This window comes from Sapajus apella, unplaced genomic scaffold, assembly GCF_009761245.1.
Source record: "Sapajus apella isolate SASKATOON/1434 unplaced genomic scaffold, GSC_monkey_1.0 scaffold159, whole genome shotgun sequence".
NCBI classification, from domain to species: domain Eukaryota; kingdom Metazoa; phylum Chordata; class Mammalia; order Primates; family Cebidae; genus Sapajus; species Sapajus apella.
Window position 1 is genome coordinate 1,511,210 of NW_022437099.1, and position 27,586 is coordinate 1,538,795.

Genomic DNA, 27,586 nt, shown 5'->3' on the forward strand with positions numbered 1-27,586 from the left:
CTCTCGTGTAGCTGGGACTACAGGCATGTGCCACCAGCCCAGCTCATTTTTTTTTAAGAGATGAGGTCGTGCTATGTTGCCCAGGCTGGTCTCAAACTTCTGGTCTCAAGTAATCCTCCCCACTTCAGCCTCCCAAAGCGCTGGAATTACAGGCGTGAGCCACCGCACTTGGCCTATTGCTTCTTTTTAGGGTAAAACTACTCAAGAGAGTTATCTAAATGCACTGTCTCCTCTTCCTCTCTTGAATCCATTCCAACCAAGGATGTGGCATCATCACCATTCCCCCTGAGCAGCTTCTTTCAAGGACACCGAGGAACTCACGCTGCTGAATCCTAATTCTCCCAGGCTTCATCTTACTCCACGTGTAAGCTGCAGCATACTAAAATTAATCTTCCTGGAGCTCTTCTTCACCTGACTTTCAGACGCCTCCCGTCTCCTGGGCTTCTCCATCCTCACTGCTTCTCCTTGCCTGCACTGGCGTCTTTCCTGCTGCAGAGCCTCCCCTGGTTTCCACTTTGAAATTCTCCATGACTTCACCTAGTCTCCTAGCTTTGAATTCGCTCTATAGAGTGAGATCGCTTGGATTTTCATCTCTAGTCTGGAACCTCTCTCCTCAACTCTTGCTCTGCATTTCCAGTTCAGCTACTTGGGGCCTCCATTGAGTTGTCCAACAGCCGACTCCCACCTGATATAGCAAAGGTGAACCCCCGACTTCCTCCTCCAAGCCTGCCTCTCCTGCAGTGTCTGTTGTATTTCAGTTGACAGCAACTCTGTTCTTCCAGTTAATCAGGCCCTAAGCAGTCAACCTGACTGCCTCTTCCTCCAGAGCCTATGTCTCATCCACCCTAAGTCTACACTGGCATGCTCTCATCCAAACATCTACCTTTAGTCCCACTACTTCTCGCCGCCTCCACCGCTACCCTCCAGGTCCAAGCTGCCTAGACCTCTCCCCAGATGCCTACAGGAGCCTTCTAGCCCATCTCCTCCCTGCTTTCACCTTCCCCCTCAATGACTTCCAGAGTGATCCTTTTAAAAAGGTAACTCAATTACATCATGATCTCTCAGTGTGTTTCCTCATTTCACTCTGAGCAGCGCAGTCTCTAGGTGCACACATATCCCATATCACCTACCTGCCCTATACTTCTCTGAGCCCACCTCCCACAACTGACTGCTGTGTGACCCTCCCAACTAGAAATCTAAGGCTTGTGAAGACGGGGTTTTGTTTGCTGTCTCATACAGGACTCCACACAGGTCAAGGTTTGACCCATCTTCCACCACATCATACCCCTAGCACCATTAACAATGGCTGGTATGTAATAGGGTTTGCTGAATGGTAAAGAAGAGAACTCATAGAGCTAGGAAGACATGAAAGCTACAGGCCTGACAGACAAGGCTGAAGGGAAGGAGCAGCAGAAGATGGCTGCTTACTGGGAAGTGCATCGTCCCGTAAGCACCCTGCTTCCAATGTAACCCCTACTCCATTAGGTACCACTTGCAGGGAACCACTGCAGCACTGTGAAAATGACTGCAGGAGATTACTCCTTCTGAGCCATCTATGGCAAAAAGACCAACAAAGCACTGTTACTACAGGCCACTTGACAGGGTATGAAAAGGACAGTTCTTCATGGTGGTCTTCACTGTAAGACTATATTTACAGTTCTAAAGTGGCTTAAGTGCTGTAAGAGGAAGGGATTTAAAAAACAATCTAACCTGAGGAGGATACAAAGCTGACGCTGCTAAGATTCCAGGTCTCTTTTCCCTTCTTTCTTAGTTACGGTCAAAATGTTTGTGTCCTGTGTCCTCCCCAAATCCGTAGGTTGAAACCTAATGACCACTGTGATGGGGAGGAGGAGGGCCTTTGGGAGGAAATGAAATTCGCATCCTTCCAAAAGAGTTTCCAGAGAGCTGCCCTGCCCCTTCAACCACATGAGGACAAAGCAGGAAGGTGCCACCTTCACCTGATGCTGACTCAGCCAGCACCTCGATCTTGGACTTCCCAGCCTCCAGGATTGTGAGAAATAAATTTCTGTTGTTTATAAGTCACCCAGTTTGTGATACTTTGTTATAACAGACTGAATGCACTGAGACAAGCTTCCTAGAAAAGGCTCCAAACACAGCAAGGCTGAAGCTCACGCCCCTGTGCTGCCAGAGGGGCGATGGGGAAACCCATTTCGTACCACAGGGCCCACAGGGCAGGTGGAATGCTGCACGACACAATTCTTCATCAGCTCTACACTGTACACAGTATCCTTCAGAGGGAAACAAATGAAACTGAACAAGATTTTACCTTTCCAAACCAGCCATTTCCAATTTCCTGTATGTAGTTCAGACTGTGGCGGGCAACTTGAGACTTCAATCCTTCTGTAGAGAAAAAAACATTAAAAATGAAATATAAGTATCTAACTAAAACAAAATAAAGATATAACCTATAAAGAATAAACACTAACATAAAGGCTGTGCAAGTAAAGGTAGGAATTAATACATAAAACATCTTTTTAAATGAACCATGCCAAAACAGTTTTAAGCTTTAAAACCAACAATGTTTTTTAATGAGTTTCTTACTAATTCTTTAATACCTCGAACTGTTTTTTTCTGATCCAACTACTCTAATGTAATTACCAATCACCACACCAATGGCTTTTACTTAGTCCTTATTTTCACCTCTCTGAACAGTTCACCTAGACATAAGATTATCCCTCTGAAACTATTCTTAATTTTTAAAAAAAGTTTTACTGAAGTCAATATACAATACAGTCCACATATTTAAAGTATACACTTCATATATTTTAGTATTTGTATGCACCTGTGAAACCATCACAAAAATAAAATGCAGGACATCTCCATTACCCACAAAAGTCTTCTCAAACCCCTTAGCAGCCCCTCCCACCTGCCCCCATCTCTACATAACAATTCACGTGCTTTCTGCACTACAATTTGCATTTTCTAAAATGTTATGTAACCAGAATCATACAGTATGTACTCTTTGTACATATCAATATCAATAAATATCAATTATTTTAAGATTCAATCAAGGTCTAGAGTGTAGAGTTCATTCTTTTTTTTTTTTTTTTTTTAAATTGCATTTTAGGTTTTGGGGTACATGTGAAGAACATGCAAGATTGTTGCACAGGTACACACATGGCAGCGTTTTTTTGTTTTTGTTTTTTTTTTTTTGAGACGGAGTTTCACTCATGGCAGCGTGATTTGCTGCCTTCCTTCCCTTCACCTATATCTGGCATTTCTCCCCATGCTATCTCTCCCCAACTCCCCACCCCCTGCTGTCCCTCCCTTATTTCCCCCCAACAGACCCCAGTGTGTGATGCTCCCCTCCCTGTGTCCATGTGTTCTCATTGTTCAACACCCGCCTATGAATGAGAACATGTGGTGTTTGATTTTCTGTTCTTGTGTCAGTTTGCTGAGAATGATGGTTTCCAGGTTCATCCATGTCCCTACAAAGGACACAAACTCATCGTTTTTGATGGCTGCATAATATTCCATGGTGTATATGTGCCACATTTTCCCTGTCCAGTCTATCATCGATGGGCATTTGGGTTGGTTCCAGGTCTTTGTTATTGTAAACAGTGCTGCAATGAACATTCGTGTGCATGTGTCCTTAAAGTAGAATGATTTATAATCCTTTGGATATACACCTGAGTTTATTCTTTTTTTTTTTTTTTGAGACGGAGTTTCGCTGTTGTTGCCCAGACTGGAGTTGCAATGGCACAATCTCGGCTCACCACAACCTCCGCCTCCTGGGTTCAAGCAATTCTCCTGCCTCAGCCTCCCGAGTAGCTGGGACTACAGGCACGCACCATCATGCCCAGCTAATTTTTGTATTTTTAGTAGAGACGAGGTTTCACCTTGTTGACCAGGATGGTCTCAATCTCTTGACCTCGTGATCCACCCGCCTCGGCCTCCCAAAGTGCTGGGATTATAGGCGTCAGCCACCGCGCCCGGCCTATTCTTATTTTTATCACAGAAGAATTTTCCACTGAATGAACATACCACAGTCTGTTTGTTCATTCATAAGTAGATGGACATTCATGTCATTTACAGGTTGAGGCTCTGACAAATCAAGGTGCTATAAATACATACATGCAAATCTTTGTAGGGACAAATGCCTTCATTTCTCTTGAATAAATGCCAAGGAGTGGAATGGTGAGATCATATGGGAGGTGTCTCTTTAGCTTTTAAAGAAGCTGCCAACTGCTTGCTAAAGCATGAGTAGTGCATGAGGTTCCAGTTGTTCTGTCTCTTTGCCATCACTTGCTGCAGTCAGTCTTTTCCATTTTAGCCGTTCTAAAGGGTATGCAATCTTACTTTAGTTTTCATTTTTATTTCCCTAATGACTAATGATGTCAAGTCCCTTTTCATTTGCTTATCTGCATCTGTATATCTTCTGAGTTGAAATATTTATGCAAATCTTTGCCTCATTTGTATTGGGCTGTTTCTTATTATTGAGTTTTGAAACTTCTATCTTCTGAAACCAAGTCCTTTAGCAAATAAATAATTTGCAAACGTTTTCTCCCAATCCATGGCTTGACTTTTCATTATCTTGTCAAAAGAACAATGTTTGGGAGAACAATGTCTTCCAAAACACTTTAAATTTAAATTTTTTATTTTAATTTCCAAAAAGCTTTAATTTTGATAAGGTCCAATGTGTAAGTATTTCCTTTTGTGAATGATGCTTTTGGTGTCCTTTCTAACAAATCTTTGTCTAACTAAAGATTATAAAGAGTTTCTTCTAAAAGTTTTATAACTTTAGGTTCTACATTTAGGTTTATGTGCACTCTGAGTTAATTTTTACATATGGTACAAGGTATCGATCAAAGTTCACTTGTCTGTCAGTGAATAGCCAATTGTTCTGGCACCATTTAACTGCACATCTATTGAATTAACTGACCAAAGAAAAGAGACAGCAGTGGAAAGGTGGAGCAGAGACATCTCCTCTGGTGGCTGTCTCTTCCAAGAAACACTAAGAGACTTTTTTTAAACTGCCAGTGTTAACCTTATAAAAACTTCAGAAGATGGTTAAAGGTATTCAGCAACTAAAGCAAACCAGGAGAAAGTCCATTGACACAGGGCAGAATATCTTTGTGGCTTTAACTTACCCTACTTCCCCAGTCTCCCTCCTCAGTGCAGCCACAGTCTTAAAGATGACTTGTGTTCCCAGGTGGGTACCAGGATCCATGGGGAGCACAGTGCGCCTTATTCCCAAGGAACTAAGTTAACCTTGACCTAACTGGGGTTCCCCTGAAGGACTGCCACAAGTGCTTCTCTGTTTCACATATCTCACAATTCTATGAGGATGGACTGGTCACATACTCCTCAAAAGCAACAAAAGGCAAATGAGAACAAGCTACTGCCATCTAGGGCAAAAACACAGTTGAGGCCAATAGTACACACGCGGAAAGCTTTGGCAGAAAAGCTGGGGAGTGAGGTTTTGGGGGAGAAGGGGCTTTGGAAAGCTTCTGTGTAGATGAGAACCCAGATAGCCATGTGCATGCTCAGGGCAGGATGTGTGCTCAGAAAGGCTGGGGAAGAACACAGGCTTTCAGCTGGGGCTGGTCTTCAGGCCCAACACAAGAAGGAAGTGAAGGCTAAGAAAGAGCTGTAAACAGCCTGGCTAGGTGTTTGTTGAAGGAGTGCCCTAGCAGAGCAAATCTGCAAAAACCTAGAGAATATTTTTTATATTTTCTTTCTTTTCTACTATTTCTCTTTTGCACATATTATTCAAAATGTCCAGTTTCCAACAAAAATTATGAAACATGGAAGGAAATAAAAACATGGCCCATTCACAGGTAAAAAAGAATGAACGGAAACTGTCAGTGAGAAAACGGACATTAGACTAATTATTAGACAAGATGTTATTTTTTTAAATTAATATTTTTTGTTTTCTTTTTTTTTTTTGAGGCAGAGTCTTGCCCTGTCACCCAGGCTGGAGTGCAGTGGTACTATCTTGGCTCACTGCAACCTTAGCCTGCCAGGCTCAAGCGATTCTCCTGCCTCAGCCTCCCAAGTAACTGGGACTACAGGCGAGTGCCATCATACCTGAATTACTGGTGTCTAGCTCCTTTTTTCATTTGCCACACAATTTAAAATATGAATGCATTAAAAAATTATAACTGTGTTAATAGGCACAAAATGTATAATGACGTAATTTGTGACAACAACATAAAGGGATGGGACTGAGCTGTATAGGAGCAGATTTTGTGTGCTGTTGAAGCTAAGCCGCTATCAATTCAAAAGTGTTATCAATTTGGGATGTTAATTGTAATCACTGTAATCACTAAGAAAACATCTAAAAATATAATCCAAAGAGAAAGAGAAGGGAATCAAAATGGCACATCAAAAAAAAATTCCTTGATTACAACCATTACAGATTATTTTGTTCCTTCTCTACTGCCACTGGTTCACTTGACTAGACTTAAACAACAACAACAACAACAAAAACCCTATCAGAATCCCAATGGCCTGTTTTACAGAAATAGGAAGGCTGATCCTTACACTTAGTTGGAATTGTAAGGAATCTCAAACAGGCAAAAAAAATTTGAAAAAAAAAAGACTCTCACACATCTTGGTTTCAAAACTTACTATAAAACAAAAGCTACAGTAAACAAAATGGTGTGGTACCTGCATAGGGATAGATATACAGATCAATGGGATACAGCCAAGAGTCCTAAATAAACCCAAACAAATATGGTAAACTGATTTTCAAAAAGGGTGGCAAGACAATCAACAGGAAAAGAACAGTCTCTGAAACACTGTTAATTGAGACAACTGGATATCCACATATAAAAGAATTAAGACGGATCCTAATCTCACACCATATAAAAGAATTAATTCAAAATGGATCGAAGAGCAAGAGCTAAAACTAAAAAACTCATAGAAGACAACATAGGAAGAAATCTTCATGACCAAGGATTTGGCAATAGTTTCTTTTTTTTTTTTTGAGACGGAGTTTCGCTCTTGTTACCCAGGCTGGAGTGCAATGGCACGATCTCGGCTCACCGCAACCTCCATCTCCTGGGTTCAGGCAATTCTCCTGCCTCAACTTCCTGAGTAGCTAGGATTACAGGCACGTGCCATCATGCCCAGCTAATTTTTTGTATTTTTAGTAGAGACGGGGTTTCACCATGTTGACCAGGATGGTCTCGATCTCTTGACCTCGTGATCCACCTGCCTCGGCCTCCCAAAGTGCTGGGATTACAGGCTTGAGCCACCGCGCCCGGCAATAGTTTCTTAAATATGACACCAAAAGCACAAGCAACAAAAGTAAAAAACAGATAAACTAGAATAGACTTCATCAAAATTAAAATGGAAAACTTTCATGCATGAAAGGACACTATCAAGGGAATGAAAGAGAACATACAGAATTTGAGAAAATATTTGCAGTTCATGTTATTATGACATTATTATGATTAAATGAGTGATACTGGGACAAATATACAAATTAATGACAGAGAATAGAAAGCCTAAAATAGACCCACACACATACAGAGGCAGAGAGAAAAGGAAGGATCAGTGAATGAATGAAGCTGAAAAACCACAGCAATCTATAAGGAAAGCTGAAGTTGGATTCCTCCTAACACCATCCTCAAAAATCAACTCAAGATGTGTTTTAGATCTAAATGTCAAAGCAAAAGCTTAAAATATTTTTAAAAGGTATTATTTTGATCACAGAATAAGAATTTCTAAAGACCACGAAAAGTCCTAACTCTAAAAAGGACTTAAATTTCAAACTCTAAAAAAAAAACTATAAAATTTACTATATTAAAATTAGGAACCCTGTTCATCAAAAAATCCTTTTTTGTATATGTGTGATTGATTTTTTTTTTCAGTGTACCATTTTGATTCTCTCTTCATTTCCTTTTCTGCAAAATTTTTAGTGGTTACCATGGGGATTATAGTTAACATCCTAAATTTATAACAATCTAGTTAGAATTGATTCCAATTTAGCTTCAAATGCAATGGCATTTACCATTAGATACCCAACTGGCAGGAATATAAATTAGTACAACTCCTGCAGAGGGTAAGCTGGCAAGACCCATCAAAATTATAAACACATGCATTCTTTGACCCACTTTAAAAAATGTATTCTACAGATACCAGTACAACAACCACCTGCAAAATACCACAGATACAAGCTTTATTTGTTTCTGCATAAGATTAGAAACAAGCCAAATATCCATCAACAGGGGGCTGTTGAAATAAACTGTGCTAAAGCCATAAAATTTACATAGTACGAACCTAGAAGCAAGAATACATTCACTTTAATGATATGGAAAGATCTCCAAGGTACATTGGTAAGTGAAAAAAAGCAAGATGCAGAATAATGAATTTACCATGACGCCTTTGAATAATTAAAAAAAGGGCTAGGGGACTATGCATGTGTGTGGGTGGGGGTGTAGACATGTCTACCTATCTTCCTCTAAATTTTGCTGTGAACCTCAAACTTCTCTACAAAGTCTTTAAAAAAACAAAAAAATTAAAAATTAAAGTAAATGTAAATGGGAATGAGGGGAGATACCAACATCAACAAATTCTAGAAAGATATATGAAAAAACAAGAGCCAAAAGTGCAGCTGTTACCTAGAGAAGGCAGCGGTGGAAAACAGATCAGATTCAAATGCCACAGGGAAACTTTGCAGTAGATATACTTTTTTAATGTTATGGTTTTTGAACCAAGTGAATATACTATCTATGCAAAAAATAAAATACATTTTAAAAATAGAAAAAAAGAAAAAACCTGGTAGAACTTGTAGACTTGCTTGTATGTGGCGTATCTTTTTCATGTAATATATCACAAATACCTTTCATAGTCAAATATAGTTCACCTTGATCCTTTTATAGGAACACATAAATCTCTATTTTATCGATTTACTATAATTTAGCAAAGCACATATTGACAGACATTTAATCTGTTTCCATCTCACCCTGCCAAACAACGCTGCAGTAAATTCCTTTGTACATGCATATTTGCACACTTACCCAATTAGTTCCTAAAGACAAATTACTAAAAGTGGAATTGCTGGATCAAGAGTAAACATGTCTCATATTTTGATACATGTTGCCAGACTGCCCCTCCAGAAAGAACATCTTCAGCGATTTATAGCTGCACTGATCGATTTATAGCTGCACTGATCGTAGTAGATGACAGTGCCAGTGACTCTCCACATGCTCACCAATCACTACCTGCTGTCATTTCTTCTCGTCTTTACTTATCTGCTATCAGCTTAAGTCTGCTTTCTTTAATTAATAACGAGGTTACGATGTTTACTGGCCATTTGAGTTTCTCCTTTCAGGTCCTCGGCTTATTTATTCTAGTAGCATGTTACTTTTTCCCACACATTTGTCTGTACTCTTGATATGTAACTGTTTTAATCCTGTTTGTAGTTTACAAGTATTTTTTGCGACTCTGTCAATTTGTGTGTGGTGTCTTTTTCTATACAGAATATTTCATTTTGTAAATCAGATTTGGCAATATGTTCCTTTATGGATTCTGGATTTGGTGCATGCTTGGAAAGGCCTCTCATATCCCAAGATAATAAAAATATTCTGAGTATTCTATGAAGAGAAATTTAAAATAATTTCTTCCTTTGAAGAGGAATATTAGGGTACAGGGCTTCAGTAAAACAGAAAGGGGTGTGTATATAAACAAAATTACAATGGCTGCCCAGGTCACCATGATTTCTCTCCTGCCCGCATCTGGCTGTGCTCCCATCCATCCCCCGTAGATCCCGAAGAGAAATTGTCAGTCTGTCCCCACCTTCCTGCCCAGTGATGGCTCTGCATCCTGTGACTCAGTTGAAGCCAACCAGAATGTCCCTCCAGAGGGTTTTCTTTCTGGTCCAAAGAAAGAGAGAAAGAAGCTCCTTTCCTCTGTGGCTATAAAACTACAAGGGGATGGGCGTGGAGCTACTGGCAGTCAACCTTCCTACTGAGCAGAGAAGCTGCCTGAGAGATTCAGCAGATACAAAAAGAGAAAAGAAAATCAGAAATGAATTAAAATGCTGATAGTGTTACAGGCCCTGGTTCTAGCTGTCTCCAAGGTCAGCTGAACCCCTGCTCTTCCTGTGGTCGGGGTCCACGTGTTAGAAAATTCCCTTTCCCACTTAGGCTGATCTGAATTAGAATTCTGTTACTTGAAATTAATCCACGGTTGATAGACTATGGGCCTGTAAAAGCTTGGAGAAGTCTCTCAAGGTTTTTCTTAAGTATAAAGGAAAGCAAATTACCAAACAGGCAAGGATAAAATATTTTGATTTAGAGTAGGCATACTTATCTCAAGAATATGTTAGACCTTATTTTAAACTTCATTATTTTGATTGAAGTAGGATATTGTTATTCACAGAAATTAAAGCTAAAAACTACAGGTGTTTTTGTTTTTTTTTTTTAGTGTTGGAAAATCTATCAATATTAAATATACCTTACTTTACCAATATTTAAATGGAATGCACCAGCTATGTCATGTTCCATCTGGCTCTTACTTGTAGTCATACCTGTCTGCAGTGGTATCATCAGTTCGGGCATTTATTCTGCCCTAAGCAGAACCCACAGTGTGTGTCACACCAGAAAAGGTGGTCCTAGAACCTACAGACTTACACAGTCTTCTTGTGGCAGTCTCAGAAAACCCTACTTCTTGAACCACTAGCTACATTCTATTTTTCAACAAGACATCAATTAACACAGAATCAAATCTCTATCTGAAGAAGCTTAGAAAAGTCAATCTGATTAACTTATCCAAACATTCCTCTCCTCCCCAAATGCAGGGCATCCCAGTGGAAGCCAGCAAAGTCCTACTCAGCAAGGTGAGCTGTGGCCAGAACTAGCAGAGAAACCAGCTCCAGAACAGAGCCCAGGAGTTCTGTCAAGGTGTTCAATGTCAGTGAATCAAGGAGATCCATTTTCTTTTCATACTAGACCCAGGGTCCAGAAAGGAGAAGACAAAGCCATTGCAGGAATATAATGGGCCTGACCACTAGAACTCAGCTTCACTGGGAGCAGACGGAAGAGAAACAAACCAAAGAGAAGATGGGCAGTGCCATTTTTACGATAGCAAGGCTCCCACTCTCACATCTCAGAAATAATTCACGAAAATATGGCATTAGGTTGTACAGTCTTACCTACAGAAGGCTGGAATTGTGAGGGAGCTGGTAGTGAAATATTTGGTACTGAAAGTGTGAAGACCTCTGCTGGGGACTGAACAGAGGGAGTATCTTCTGCTGGTGGTGTGAAATCTATCTCATCATCAAAATTATCTTCAAATTCCTAAAATGAAAGAGAGCAAGCATTCAAAACTACTGGCTACACTTACAATAGGAACATATTTATGCATTCATTTGAAACTTGCTGCCACAATTTTTTTTTCCTATTTGTACTTAATGTCAAGTAAAAAGCATATGTAATTGTGTTTTCTGACTCCAAACAGCAGAATACATAAGACAGGAAAATAAATTATACATATTTTATGTAATTTTTTAAACTGATAGTCTGAAGTTAAATGCAATGGAATTTACGTGAACATACTCTTTTAGGCTTAAAAAAAATTTTTTTTTTGAGACAAGGATTTGCTGTTGCCCAGGCTGGAGCACAGTGGCACAATCATGGCTCACTGCAGTCTGGACCTCTAGGGCCCAAGCAAGCCTCCTACCTCAGCCTCCTCAGTAGCTGGGACCATAGGCACACATCACCATGCCCAGTTAATTTTTTGATTTTTTTCTGTAGAAGTGGAGTCTCCCTATGTCGTCCAGGCTGGTCTCAAACTCCTGAGCTCAAACAATCCTCCCATCTCAGTCTCCCGAAGTGTTAGGATTACAGGTGTGAGCCACCGTGCCTGGCCAAGCAATTCTTTTAAAATTATTATTTACTTTCATGACATGATTCTTTGCATACTGAATCAAAAAAATCATTTTTAAGTTGTATATGCATTTCTAATTGAAATGTGATTTCTATCAAAATAAATGTTAAAAGGTTCAGAAAAGATATTTTTAAGTGGGTCCTATTTCTCTGAAAAGAGTGACAATGGAAACATTACTAAATTAGCTAGAAAAATCATCATGATCTGAATCACAAGGTCACTAAAAAACTGTGTGGCGCATAAGTGTAATTAACTTAAGCACGTCTGGCTTTCCAAAGATGACAACTTTACAATTGAGGATGTGGCAGGCGCAGTGGCTCACGCTGTAATACCAGCACTCTGGGAGGCTGAGGCAGGTGGATCATTTGAACCCAAGAGCTCTAGACCAGCCTTGGGCAACACGGCAAGTCCTTGTTTCTACAAATAATAATTTTTTTAAATTTGCCAGGTGTGGAGGCATGGAACTACTGGAGTAGTGCTAGCTACTTGGGAGGCTGAGGGGGAAAGATTGCTTGAGCCTAGGAAGTCAAGGCTGGATGACAGAGCAAGACCCTGTCTCAACAAACAACAACAAAAGAAAAGGATGCACCAATAAAGTTGTGGAAACCTTCTAAATGACGTTTGCCGGGAAGCTATCACAACTCTTCCTGTCACCATTCTGGGAACTGGTATACCTTGATGTCCAAGTTAATTTACCATAGACATGGCCAATTATCAAGTCATTCATCAAGTCATCTGTTCAGATAATTAACATGTTACCCCTCCAGGCACCATAACAGAAGCTGGGAACAGATCAGTGAACGAGACTGTTCTGCACTGAATAGTCTACAAACAACTTTCTTTTCGTTTTTCTTTTCTACCACCTCTCCTTAGCCCCCATCCAATACAAGAAAGAAACTAAGTTATAATGGTAGATTTCTCTAACACTAATGTTTCCACATGCATGTGAGAAGGCATTATTCTCATATATGTTCTCCAATGCATTAAAGGACATTATTGCTATTTGTATTGACAGAGCAGAGAGCAAGAAAAATGAGGTACTGTAACTTCAATCTGTGAGGGTATTTTTGAACAGAGGAAATTCTTCAATTTTCCTTTTGGATATTCCTAAATAGTGCTCTCTCTGTAAAATGATTTTGCCCATCACTCCTACCTTAAAATACTGCCATTCAAAATTTGGCAGCAGCATGACAAACCACTAGATATACCAACAGATGATTCTAAAGATTCAGACAGGTAATGTAGCATAAATATCAGAAAAATGGCCAGGCACAGTGGTTCACGCCTGCAATCCTAGCACTTTGGGAGGCAGAGGCGGGAAAAGAGCTCAGGAGTTCAAGACCAGCCTTGGCAACACGGTGAAATCCTGTCTCTACAAAAAATACAAAAATTAGCCTGGCACAATGGCATATGCCTACAGTAACCTTAGCTACTGGCAAGGCTAAGGTGGGAGGATTGCTTGAGCCTGGGAGGTTGAGGCTACAGTAAAGTGTGATCGTGCCACCGCACTCCAGCCTGGGTGACAGTGAGATACTCTGTCTGAAAAAGAAAAGAAGAAAAATGAGATAAGCCTGAGTCACTTTTAAAGTTATGCCGCTGGCTAGCTGGATAAATGTGGGCAAGCCACCTGTGTTACCAGACTGTAGCTTCCTGGTCTATAAAATGACTTCCACGGACTATCAGCTGTAAAACTGCACAGCTGTAAATCTAGAGAAAATCAGCAAACCACAGATGGAAATAATGCTTATGCAGTCACACAGACTCTAGAGCTGGACAGTCCTCTAACACACTGCGGCCCCTGCACCAGCATCGCCGAGGAAAGCTTGGTAACAATACAGATTTCCGGCTCTCACAATGAACTCCCGGCATTCAATCCTGAGATTCAAAAAGCTTCGCATGATCTACGGTAAGAATAAGGTATCATGAAATGTGAGACGGGGACTAGATTTCGGTATCAGCAACACTGATTAGGCTTTATCTTTGTCCTGAAATGGCCAGGTTTCTGTGCAAAGTCCCTCACCAAGACTCACAGGCAAGGGCCACAAACTATCTACCTACAATTGTGCCCCTATACTAGTGCAGTCAGCAGCTGCCCACAGCAGTGTCTGTAGGGGTTCTAAGGCCTAGGGACTGATGTTGTGAGTAAAACTCTACAGGTCTGGAGCAAAATCTTCTAAAGGGACTGATCTACATTAGTCTTTTCCGAACGCCCTCCTGCGTTCTCAGCCTTCTGTGTGTATATGGCCAGTGCTGACCCAAGAAAACAACACATCTCTGTCTCCTCAGGGCTACCAGAAGGCTCGGGATAAAGACAGCACATAAAAACAGCTATGAGGTTCTAAAGACCAGGGCCCCATGTCCAGGGAAAACAAGGCTTTATCCAGGAGACGCCCTTCTTTTTCCCCAGTTTGAACCACTGGCCCTCCAGACTCCTGAGCCAGCCCTGTGCAGTCAGCAGGGCTCGACACTAAGAACCATTTTCTCTGCACACTGTATTCCTTATAACAAGTATTTACAGAGCCCGAATGCACTCCAGCAGACATGCAGTAAGTTCCAGAGGCCTTCCCGGCTGGTTCACTGGTAGACTCTACTGTCTGCTGCTACAACCAGATCTTCTCTATTACCCTTCCTGGCCAGGACTTTACCATCCGCAGCCTTCTCCTCCCTTCTTCTTTCACAAAACACACTGGGGGATCCCTTTGCCTCAGTAATCTCAATGACCACAAATTTACCAGCCTATAGAAGTTTGGGGGCGGAGGGGAACAGCCAACCTGCTCTTCCTCATAGGCCTTATGGAAAGTGAATTTAATCATCACACTCCACTCCTCACTCAGCAAAAACCTAAACTTACCACGGGCAAGTGGTTACTGTCAATGATGGACGCACAGTGAACTACGGCTGGCGCACCAAATCCAGACCTCCTATTTGTGTAAAGAAAATCTTACTGGCACAAAGCCAAGACCATTTTTTAACAGTGTCTGTCCTGGCAGAGATGAGCTGCTGTTTTGGAAACTGTATGGCCAACAATATTTACTAAGGCAGAAAATATTTACTATTTAGCCATTAGGAGAAAAAAATCTGATCTCTGCTCCCAAAGGACTGTGATATCTAGTTATTGTATTGAAAAACATATCAGAAGACCATTTTAAATGTTCCTACCCTCTGTGCTCACCTTAAAGTCTATTTCTGGGTCCTTACAGCAGGATACACAGTTTGCAATTAACACTATTAATATTATTAAACTGCACACACACAGGATCACGAAAGATGAGGAAACTTCTGCAGCAGGTGGTGCCTCCCCTGAAAAGAGAGATAAATATTAAAAACATGTACATTCCAAAATAAACTTTAAGTAGTGAATCAATAAATTCTCCTCTACATACAAATGGGTGCGCAGGTTAATAAAATAATGCTTGAGATAAAGCTGATGATCCATCCAGGATAAGAAGTTGTTGTTTCCTTTGAAATAAGTTAGATTTACAGTGGAGTTAGAGAGACAAAAAAGAGAGTTCACACACACCCTTCACCCAGCTTCCACTAATGTTAACATCATACAGTACCATGGTACACTGATCAAAACTAGGATAGTAAAGCTGTTAACAATGAGATGAACTGGACTTCAGGCTTTACTCAGATTTTACTGTATTCTCACTGAAGTCCTTTTTCCTTTTCAGGATTCACTCCAAGCTACCCATGTTGCATTTAATCACCACGTGCCCCTCATCTTCTCCAGTCTGACAGTTTCTTGTCTTTCCTTGTGTTTCTTAACTTTGACACCTTTGAAGAGTGCTGGTCAGTTAGTTTGCAGAATGTCTCTCAATCTGGGTCACCCAATGTCTTCTCAGGATTAGACCAAGGTTGTGGTTGCCTGGAAAGGAGCTAGAGAATTCCAGGGGGGTGAATTGTCCTGCTTGCACAGCAGGGCACATGACCTACTCCTGGTAAGGTGACCTCTGATCCTGTGGGCCAGGTGGTTCCCACTAGGCGTCACCAAACCACTGCAGGCCCACCTTTCCCTTATCATACTCTATTCCTTGAGAGCAGTGCTGGCCCACAGGGAAGGGATGTAAGCTGGAGGGAGGAGTGCTACAGTCTGCAGACACAGCTTACAAACTCTCCAGTAATTAGTAATATGTGAGGAAGAAACTTTGAGGGCAATGCAACTGCCCTGTTTCTCCTTCAGGTTTTGGGCACCAGTTTTTGCATTTGTCAGTGCATCTTGCCTACAGCAATACATACTGTGATGTCTGGAAGGTGATTTTCTATTTCCCTTGTTTCTTCTACATTTGTTATTTAGAATTGGTAAGGAAGACTGGTCGCCTCTCCTCCCCTTATTTATTTTATTCAGTCATGTATACACTTTATTTATGGATATTTATTCTCTGGGTTGTAATCCAAAGTCATCATCATATATTTTATGGCTCAAATGGTTCTATCCTTGTCCACTGGGAGCTGTCAAGGTGACCCCTGGATCTTTTTGGTACACCCCATCCTTCCCTTTGTCTCCAATGTTTCCTTACTTCTGGGTACTACAGGAAGCTCCAGCCTCCTCATATTTTCCCTACTGTGCTTGGGGACCAGCCAGTACTCCAAGGACCAGCCAGTGCTCCAAGGAGCCCTGGTCATAATAAGCAGCGAAGGAGGTGGTCTGCAAACTACAGCCTGCGTGCGGCCCACTGTTGCGTGGGGGACCTCCCCCTACTCCCTGGAGAATAATGATTTCTGTATCTTTAAGAGGCTATTTAAAAAAAAAGAAAAAGGAAAAAAAAAAGAATATGCCAAGGATACTGCCTGTGAGCCACAAAGCCTAAAATATTTTACCGCCTGGCCTTTTCCCATCCCTATCTAGAGCATAAAGATTTTTACATCTTATTTTTAGCAAGTTCTTCATTATCCGGAAAACATCTTATTCAACTAGGGTAGTTGAGAACCTTTTCTTTGTTAGAGCAAACTGTTAAAGTCTCAGCTACTGGAGTTTTACTGAGAAATAAACTTTTCCTTAAAATCCTCATCTATGGCAGGCAGTGAGCATGCCTATAACCTCAGCATTCTGGGAGGCAAAAGTGGGATGATCGCTTGAGGAGTTAGAGACCAGCCTGGGCAACAAAGTGAAACTTCATCTCTACAAAAAATAAAAATTAAAATTAGCTGGGAGTGGTGGCACATGCCTGAAGTCCCAGCTACTCACGAGCCTGAGGTGGGAGGATGGCTTGATGCCAGGAGGAGGAGGCTGCAGTGAGCTGTGAGCACATCACTGCACTCCAGTCTGGGTGACACCGCAAGACTCTGTCTCAAAACACAAAAATAGATCCTCATCTATGGCTAACTAAGTGTTCAAATGCACCAAAAGGAAGGCAGAGAGATAAATTAACGAGGCTACTTTTTTCTTAAATGAAGCTAGGGTACTTGAAGAAAAGAAAAACTAACCCAAACTCCTAGGAGAGCAAAACACATTCTTGAATCTAAAACAAGCTTCAGTGAAGATCCGGGAAGTCTAAAATGAACTGCAAACAGAAATAAGTTCTTTTTCAATAACAAAAGGTCCCTTTGTGAAAGCAATGCTGAAACACCATTGTTACAACTGTGCTTAAGAATAATATAGTTAACCAAGGGGTGTCGTGAATCTCCAAGTTCTCAATCAACAAAGTCTAAAACAGAGGAAAGCCCATACATTTACCACATGAGGTAACTTGGTGCTTCCTCTCGAAATCAATCTGGAGGAAGTCAACTTTCACTGAGAAAAAGAATTCCCTAACTACAGACACAGTTGTGTCCATTTGGAAAGCCTAAACTAAGTGAGGAGCTAGAGCCACTGACAGCCAGTTCTTATGACTGAAGACCAAGAGAAATGATTTTCTTCTCTCCCTCCTTGCAATGAGCTGTCCACTCATCCAGACAGGTAAAGCCTGTGCTTCTTTCCTGGAATTTCTTCTTTTTTTTCTATTAAGAGATGGGGGTCTCACTATGTTTTCCAGGCTGGTCTTGAACTCCTGGGTCTCGAACTCCTTGCAATCCTGAGATTGCAAGCATAAGCCACCACACCAGACCACTGGGACTGATTCTGAAGAACTGTGCTTCACTGCCGATTCACATAATAAAAATCAAATTTGACTCCTGAGGATTATATAGCAAAGCACTTTCACATACATTTTTTTAAAATTGGTTTTTTAAGACACATCTGGATTGTAAGGGAGAATAAAGAGAAAAACTCACACGTAGTTTGTCCACTGCATCTCTGAATTTCAGGTGCATCTCACACTTCAAACCAAATTAGTTTTAACTGGCAGCATTTCTTCTTTTAAATGGTACAAAAATAAAGGTCTGACTTATCATCAACCTCATCTGACATTTGATAAAATACAGTATTATTTCATTTGGTCATCACAACACCTTTGAGGTAATATGACCAGCTCCACGTCACAGATGAAGACCCTGATATGCCCATGAACCCAGGTGGGACAGTGTCAGGCCAGCCTGAGTTTACGTGTGCGGGGTGCAAGCTCTCTCTCTTTCCTTGAAACCCCACTACTCTGCCTCAACGTGGTTAACTATTAACACTTAAAAACAGCCCACTGTCCTTTGAACCCAAGTCTGTCACTAATTAGGGTAGTTCATACTTCTTCAAACACTGCAAAGTTGATCTTGAATTCCTTTTTCCTCTCTTTCACCCAGAGTTTTTGTTGTTTCTTTAATCATCACAAACTACCCATTTATTATAAAACTGGATAAGGACTGTATGAAGGCCAGCCCAATTATATGATTCATGAAAGTGTCCTCTGTGAGTCACTAGATAGGCATGAAGAGTCATAACCAGGTTAAGAACAATGAACTATGCCAAGCTTTGCCCTAGCTTTTTGCTGTACTTACTTCTGCTAGGGGCTGCAGGGGCACCTACTCTCCCTTACTTAGATTTCCTCAATGTGAACCACGTCTATCCACCCTCAGCATCTAACTGTCCCATTAAAACTACTGCCTGAGAAATTTACTAGGTAGCTTCAAGTACTGTAGACATTTTTAGTTATCCCTTTTTAAAACCTTACTTACAGTATCTTTCTTTTGATGAATCCAAAAGCACTGTGCTTAAAGAAAACTCTATTTAGCAATGAAAAAAAAAGACTTCCATAAAATGAGGAAATCAAATATAGGCTGGAAGGTGAGATGAGTTTGCAAAAACCACAAAGGGGAAGTAAATTCTACACATGAGGAACCACAAATAAAATCCCCATACCGCTGTGGTCAAACTAGAAACCAGGCCCTGACATGGTTGCTGACTACAGCCATTAAAACCCAATGAAGAAAGGCAGTTTTAACACTGCAGCCTACAGCACTGAGAAGTGCAGAAATCAAGCTAGTCATCTACTAAAGAACATCAAGAACAGGTGTTGCCATACATTTAGGCAGCTTTTCCCAACACAAATTGAGAGCCAGCACAACTTGAGGTCTGGAGTACTACGTATGCTTCCCCCAAGACACTGATTAAAAAATACCCAGCATCTCTACAACACATTCTGTGAGTTTTCGTTTACTAGTTTTCAAAGCATTTTAATAGCTATCTAGACCTTGATTTAATAAGCAGAAAACTTGGGAAACTCTACAAGGTAGGTACATATTATCTGTTTTAGAAACAGGTAATTTAGAGAATGCAATTTCTCAGTAATGACTCAGAGTAAGCCAGGAATACCACCTATTAATTCAGCCATTATAACTCCAACCCAATTATCCGATTCATGATCTCTAGAACCTCAAATGAAACTGGACCCACATGTAATTAACTGAAGAGTTGTCTGTGAAACCATTTTTGGATTCAATAAAAAAAATTCAAAGGCCACAGATAAAAAGAAATGATGATCAATGTCTAGATCCGTTAGGGATTACAAAATGCTGGATATTCCAATGTTGTCAGTCCTTGTTCAGTCACTAGTGGATATACTTTTATAAATAGAAATTTCCTCACACTTACTATTCGGTTACCCAGTGGTTCAAGTCATAAGGAAAAGCCAGACTAGATACTTAAATCTTTCTCTTTACCAGTTTTTTAAAAACAAGTTAGTTCACTAGCACCCTCTGGCAGTGAGCGATTTGGAGAGCTGCTGTCACTGTTCTGTGATATCATTATGAGCTAATGGATTTAAAGCACCCATTGTGGTTGTTCTGATTGATACTCACATTGTCCTATCTTTGGCAAGCAGGGCCTCTAAAGGGGTTTGCTCCCAAGCCCTCCAACAGAGTCCCAGCAGGCCACGGTGGAATTCTTGTTTCCTGGGATGTTCCAGGCTCATCTTTTATAGTTTTGTTTGAGACCTCCTATCGATTATTTCCCCAAAGAGCCTTGGTTTCCTTTAAAGTGAACTGCCAATGTAAAGACCTCAATTTCAGGAAGTAGAGCTGCTTACTCACTGCCGGTGTTACAACTACCTTAGCAAACAATTTGTCACAGTTTTGGAACATTGAGCTTGGTACCCCTGTGGTCTAAGCATTTTCCCTCTTGGGGTAACAGCAATCAGGAAACTATGTCCAGTGGGTGAAATCCCACTCATAGTTTTTGTTTTTGTATGGCATGAAAGCTAAGAATTAAGAATCCACGTTTTCAAATCGTTTTGATATCCAAAATAATATTTTATGACACATCAAATTTACATCAATAACTGATAACACAGAAACAAAGACATCATGTGTCTCCTGACGGAAAAACACACCACCACCTATGAAACAGTACTGCCCAAAACAAGCAAACAAAAACAGAATATCAAACCAAGCATCTAGATCCAAATGTCAATGTGTAGAAAACACCTTGAATAGTGAAACATGTTAAATATCACTGCAAGAATGTCATCAGCAAAATACAGGCTATGAAAAACACTTGGGGAGTAAAAACCTAGGAAACTGAAAAAAGGAAAGAGATCAAGAGACCGAGGGTGGCAAACATTAGGAGACTTAGAAGATCTACCCACCAATTCCAACATATGGATGTTATTTGAATCATGATTCAACCTATTTTAAAACTTACGACATTTCAGGCTATCAGAAATCTGAACACTGAATAAATAACTGACCATATTAAGAAAATGCAATTCATTTCTCCTAGGAGTGATAATGGTCATGTGGTTGTTTTTAAATGTAGTCCTTATTTTTTGGAGATAGTGACCTACTTAATGATGTCTGCAATTTGCTTCCAAACAGCACGAAGCGTAGAGGAAGTGGATGGAGGCAGCATGAAGAAAGATGGGCCGCAGCTAATTCAGGCTGGGTGGAAGCTGTGTGGGAATTCATTACAGTATCTATGTCTTGCATGCTTGAAGCTTTCATTTATCACATAACTTTTCCCATGCATTAAATAGAAAGTTTAAATAAAAAAAACAGATACCATAATTTATAATCCATATTCTTGTCTACTCTTGATAAGGGCATTCATGTGCTAGGGCTGCCATAACCAAGCATCACAAACTGAATGACTCAAACGACCAATATTTATTCTGTTTTGGAAGCTACAAGTCCAAGATCAAGGTGTCAGCAGGACTGGTTCCTTCTGAGGGCTGTGGTGGCAGTATCTATTCTAAACCTCTCCTTGCTTCTGGTAGCTCGCTGCCTTTTCCCTAAGTCTCTTCCCATCATCTCCCCTCTACGTATGTCCGTGTCCAAATTCCCCCTTCTTATATATAAGGACAGCAGTCACTCTGGATTAGGACCCACCCTCATGACTGCATTTTCACTTGATCATCCACATACAAGACCCTCTCTCCAAATAGGGTCACATTCTGAGGCACTGGGGTTAGGGTTTCCACGCATGAATTTGGAGGGAACACAATCCAACCCATCTCTAGGATAGATGTTTAAATGAAAATAAGGAAAAACAAAGAAGAGCCAGAGACCAGTAGGTGCACCTGTCAACAGCAGTTGTCTGCAAGGATGGAAACGAAGTGGCGGGGGGACAACAGTCAGAGATGCTATATCCTTTCCTACTTGCTGAATTTTGTACCCCAGACTTCTCACCATCTTTAACCTAATGTCAAAACTCCTTAACAAGGCTTCAACATCCATCATTGCCTGGCTACTCCTGAGCTCTCCAGCCCCGACTCCCATCACTCCTCCCCAGCTCTCTACTACAAGCTACAACGACCCTCTCTCCATCCTTCCAGATGGATCTTCTGCCACTTCATTCTTGTATCTTCCCCTACCCAGAGACGCTACCATGACACCACCCCGCCCAACCCATTCATCCCTGCCCACCAGAGCTCAACTCGGAAACCATCCTTGAAGCCCATGGATGGAGTACCTGCCTGTGCTCCCCCAATTACCCTGCAACACCCCATGGAATCTGTCCATATTGTAAATACCCATATGCCTTCCCTACTAGGCTACATGATGAATGGTGTCACGGGCTGGGCTTGTATAATCCACCAATGACTCCCCAGAGCCTGGCCCAGCGCCTAGCATTCAGGTAGAAGTCGGGGATAAGGAAAAAGAGAAAAAAGTCAGAGAGAGAGAAATGAAGGGGCATGAGCAAGTCAGGGAAAATAAGCAAGCAAGGGAATACAGGAAAACTAACCATACAGGAAAAAAAAATACAGGAAAAAAAAAACACACAGAAAGAAACCATAACCAACCTACTGAATCACGGAATAAACTTATGGGCTAAGCACAGCAGCTCACACCTGTAATCCCAGTGCTTTGGGAGGCTGAGGTAGGAGGATCACTTGAGTGCAGAAGTTCAAGACCAGCCTGGGCAACATAGTAAGACGTCATCTCTACAAAAAATGTGGAAAATTAACCAGGCATGGTGGCACACACCTGTAGTGTGTACTTGGGAGGCTGAGGCAGGACATTCACCTAAGCCCAGGAGGTCAAGGCTGAAGTAAGCTACAATCATACCACTGCACTCCAGCCTGGGCAACAGAGTGAGACTCTATCTCCAAACAAACAAAACAAAACAAAAATGAATAAACTTATGGGCCATGTACGGCAACTCACACCTGTAATCCCAGTGCTTTAGGAGGCTGAGGCAGGTGAATTGCTTGAGCTCAGGAGTTCAAAACCAGCCTGGATCTCTACAAAAAAAAAATACAAAAAATTAGCTGGGCATGGTGGCATAAGCCTGTAGTCCCAGCTACTCAAGAGGCTGAGGTAGGAGGATGGCTTGAGCCTGGGACGTTGAGGATGCAGTGGTCCATGATCGTGCCATTGCACTACAGCTTGGGTGACAGCCTGCGTGACTGAATTAGACTCTCTCAAAAAAAAAAATAATAATAAACTTATGTTTTCAGGGTCAAACAAATAAGATTATAAGAGAAGCACTACTTCAATAACTTTACACTCTTACTTGGCACTGTTTTTCCACTATTAGCATACATTGTATTGGGGTGGTGAAACGCTTATTCCCCAGGTCTCTAAGAACTCCCACAAACGTACCCACTTTCCTTCAGCTGCGTAACTAAGGTATTTTATTAAAAAATACATTCTCTCAAAAAGTGGATTTCCTCCAATTTATGTTCTCTCTCAAAAATGGGTGTTTATCCACATGCACCACATTCCTGCATAGCCTCATCTCCCTGAAAGCCATCAGAGCATTCTACTCAGTGCTAGCAAAGCGAGACTCCAAAGGCACCCTCTTCCCCAGGGAGCCCTCAGAGGTGCAGGACTGAGAAGAAAGCCCCACACACAGGCAGAGCCACAGCCCTTGGACCTCTACACCAACATTTGTTTAGGAACAAAACAGGAATCTTAACTGGTGCCATCTAAGATGTGATTTAAATGTGTTTTAGTCTGAACACTGCGTGTGTTAGTTTGCTAGGGCTGGTAAAACAAAATAATACAGACTGGGGCTTAAACAACAGAACCTGACTTTCTCATAGTTCTAGGGTCTAGAAGTCCAAGACCAGGTGTTGGCAGGGCTGGTTTCTCCTGAGGCCTCTCTCCTTGGCTGCGGACAGCCATCTTCTCCCTGCCTTCTCAAAGGTCTTTCTTCTGTGTGCATCCCTGGTGTCTCTATGTGTATCTAAGTTTCCCCTTTTTAGAAGGACACCAGTCAGAATGGACTAGGGCACGCCCTTAGGGCTTCATCTTAACTTATTCACCTATTTAAAAGCCCTATCTCCAAATGCAGTCACAGTTTGAGGTACCTGGAGCTGTACAACTCAGCCCCTAGCACTGTGTCAATTTACTCATCTTTTCACCCTTTTAAGTTTTTATTTTTAAGGGTACAAATAGGTGTACATATTTATGGCGTATGTGTGACATTTTGATAGAGGGATATGAAGTGTAATAACCACATCAGGGTATTTGGGGTATCTGCCACCACAAACATTGATCATTTCTTTGTGTTAGGAACACTCCAATTCCACTCCTTTAGTTATCTTAACATATACAATAAATTGGTCAATGTATTAATTGAAGAAAGCCAGTACCCCTGGCAGGGGTCCATCCTTGACAGCATAGGCATGAGCATGAGGGCATCCTGCCTTCTCACTGGGAAAGCAAGTGTACAGCAAGGCTCAGGTCCTCACACATCTCGCCTGTTTTCTGTTTTGCCCAGACCCTCTCACCTCAGAAATTTGCATAACAGAATTCTGTGCCCACTTAAAAGTTAACAATGGGGCCGGGCGCGGTGGCTCAAGCCTGTAATCCCAGCACTGTGGGAGGCCGAGGCGGGTGGATCACGAGGTCAAGAGATCGAGACCATCTTGGTCAACATGGTGAAACCCTGTCTCTACTAAAAATACAAAAAATTAGCTGGGCATGGTGGCGCATGCCTGTAATCCCAGCTACTCAGGAGGCTGAGGCAGGAGAATTGCCTGAACCCGGGAGGCGGAGGTTGCGGTGAGCCGAGATCGTGCCATTGCACTCCAGCCTGGGTAACAAGAGCGAAACTCCGTCTCAAAAAACAAACAAACAAACAAAAAGTTAACAATGGTGGCTACTTAGACAAAGAAAACTCATAGAACTGAGGGAAGCTCAGGGTCCCAACCTTCTAAATGGTTCACATAAAGCCCATCTCTAAGACACATCATTTGGGCCTTTTTCTCTTAATATGTTAGGACCTCTACGTCTGCCTTCCTCTTTCAACACACTGACAGTTCTAGTTAGCACTGCAGCCCAGAGACAATAAAATGAATCATCATTACACTACTTGGGGAAAAAATGTGAACAATAAATTATTGCAGATCACACATTTTTATTTAACACCTGAAACTTATGAACCCATCTATCATCAAGGTTTCCTGTACACAGAATTTTAAGTCACAAAATGTTTTCCTTGTCATAATATAACAATACATCTATTTATAAGAACATTAAATAACCTAGAATCTCCCTAAGGTATTCTAATATTGGAAAGGAAAGGGGAAATGAAGCATGGCACTAAATATACTCAACTACACAGAACAGAAAATAATGCACTGATGATCCAGTTGATGAATCAGAGATTCCACAAAGACCCCTAAGCCTGAATATCAATCAACAGCCTAGAAAAACAGATCTCACTGTGTGCTCATCACAGACAGGGAAGTGTTCCTCTTGCTCAAAAGTGATTTTCAAGGTCAGCCAGCCCAACTGCTCTCTCACACTTGCAGAAAGGTTATATAATTTGAGTGCTAATTAAATACCTGTGAATGAGATCATTTTATACGAAGCTGCTGGTTTCTCTCGGTCTATTCCACTAAAATTTGTTATCGAAGAGTCATTTCATTCCTGTTTTAAAACACTAACTAGGATGGAGACTACCACAGAAAAGCTCATCTAAGGCAGCACAGTGTGGCCAAAAGAAAGTTGGGCTTGAACGACTTCTGCGGGACCACTGGGCCCCCACACCCCAAGAAATAATGGGCTGGATGTCCGTGAACTGGAGTCTCAGTTAAGCTGTTGGCATAGCTAAGTTGTGGAGTCATCCACAGCGCTTCCACGTTTGTAACAGCTTTGAACGGTGGTTCCACAGTCCAGGAAGCCAATGCAAGAACAGGAAGCATCTAGTCCTGGAAGGAGAGACACACAGCCAGGTTCCCAGGGCTGCATCCCCACAACTATCCCTTCAATGGACCACCAACGTCTAGGGGAACGATATTCTGCTTTGCCACACAACTTCCCATGGAAATCTACAGAGATGTGCAGCCAGCCACTGGCAGTACTAGATTCGCAACCCTTAGCCAATCCTACTTCTGTACAACACAGCCCAAAGGATGGAGAGGCACCCTAAATGTCCACTCCTTACTTCCCATGGAGGTCAGGTCTTAAATAGCCTAGAAAAACATGTCTGCTTTTTATTTAAAATCTCCAACAATCCCTTGATGGAGTCTGTGTTCTCAGAGCCCTTCTAGCTTCCTAAAGCCTAAGTTCTTGCGAATATAACTGAAATGCGATCTTAGGCAACATATCCTTCAAAGTTCTCGCGTAGAGAGAAAGTACATGGTGGTGGTGTTGCAGCGGGACTGGCCGCAAGAGACAGCTGGGCATGGGTTTGGGGGGACAGAATTCATTACACTCTTCTCTCTACTTCTGTGTATGTTCAAAATTCTCTACAATGAAGTTTTAATTTTTAAGTACTATCTTCAAAACTAAGTGAGAAACTGCTTACAACTGTGACCTTGAGAAGGTTCTATAGCACAAAGGCCAGATCATTGAGGGTTTCCTGTTGATAATGCTGCAACTGGATGTCTTTACATCATACAGAAAAATAAGCCCAAAGACAATTCAGTATGTAATTAGGTGCTTCCAGACACTCAGGTATCCAGCCCAAGATAAAAGACCTCCAGATAGTTAAGAGGGTTAGGGGACAGCGGAGTCACCTACTGAAATGGCTGTATAGTCACCCTACTGTGAAGCCCACCAGTTAGAAAGCCACATCTAACACATTCATTCATTCAACAAACATTTACTAAGCATCTTTGATAATACAGGTGCTGCCATAGGTTCTGAGAATACAGAGGTGGAAAAAAAAAAGCAAAGCCCGTGCACACAGGGCAGGCAATAAGCAACTAAGTAAATACATGATACCTCAGATGGCGAGAAGCAATAGCGAAAAATAAAACAAGCGACTGGGGAGGCTGTTGTTTTACAAGGAATGACCAGGGAACACATTTCTGCTATTACAACTAACTCATGCAACAAATGATAGTGATTTAGTCCCAGGAGGGTTATAAAAATAGTCAATATTTACATAGTGCCTACAATGTTCCAGGCAGTTTCCTAAACTCTTCCAATTCCATAACAGCTCTTTGAGGTAGGTAGTATCATTAGTCCCATTTTAAGTTACTTTATTTTTTTTTTTTTTTTCAGAGACAGTCTTGCTCTATTGCCCAGGCTGGAGTCAGTGGTATAATGGTAGCTCACTGCAGCTTTGAACTCCTGGGCTCAAGCAATCTTCCCACCTCACCCTCCCAAGTAATTGGGACTACAGGTGTGCACCACAAGGCCCAGATAATTTTTTCATATTTTGTAAAGACAGGGTCTCACTATATTGCCCAGGCTGGTCTCCACCTCTTGGCCTCAAATGATCCTCTCACCTTGGCCTCCCAAAGTGCTGAAATGACAGGCAAGGGCCACCGCCCTTGGCTAATTTTTTAAAATTACTTTGTAGGATGGACTCTATGTTACCCGGGCTTGTCTCAAACCCCTGGCCTCAAGTGATTCTCCCCGCCCTGTCCTCCCAAAGTGCTGGGACACAGTCATGAGCCACCGTGCCTAATGAACCCCATTTTAAAATGAAGAAACGGAGCACTGAAAAGGCAAAGTACTTCTC

General features: G+C 41.6%; 1 protein-coding gene across 3 annotated transcripts in view; it reads right to left on the bottom strand.

Annotated features, from left to right (window-relative positions):
* LMTK2 (lemur tyrosine kinase 2) overlaps positions 1–27,586 on the bottom strand; it is a 98,918-nt gene that overhangs the window by 53,717 nt on the left and 17,615 nt on the right. For 2 of the 3 annotated variants that reach the window (XM_032266520.1, XM_032266519.1), the window contains exons 2-4: positions 15,032–15,159; positions 11,126–11,270; positions 2,288–2,361 (exon numbers count right to left, since the gene is read on the bottom strand). In XM_032266520.1, the coding sequence (XP_032122411.1) occupies positions 2,288–2,361; positions 11,126–11,270; positions 15,032–15,159 (347 nt within the window). Of the gene's footprint in view, positions 1–2,287; positions 2,362–11,125; positions 11,271–15,031; positions 15,160–20,025; positions 22,508–27,586 lie in introns of those variants that run through there. The other variant, XM_032266521.1, reaches the window with a different exon arrangement.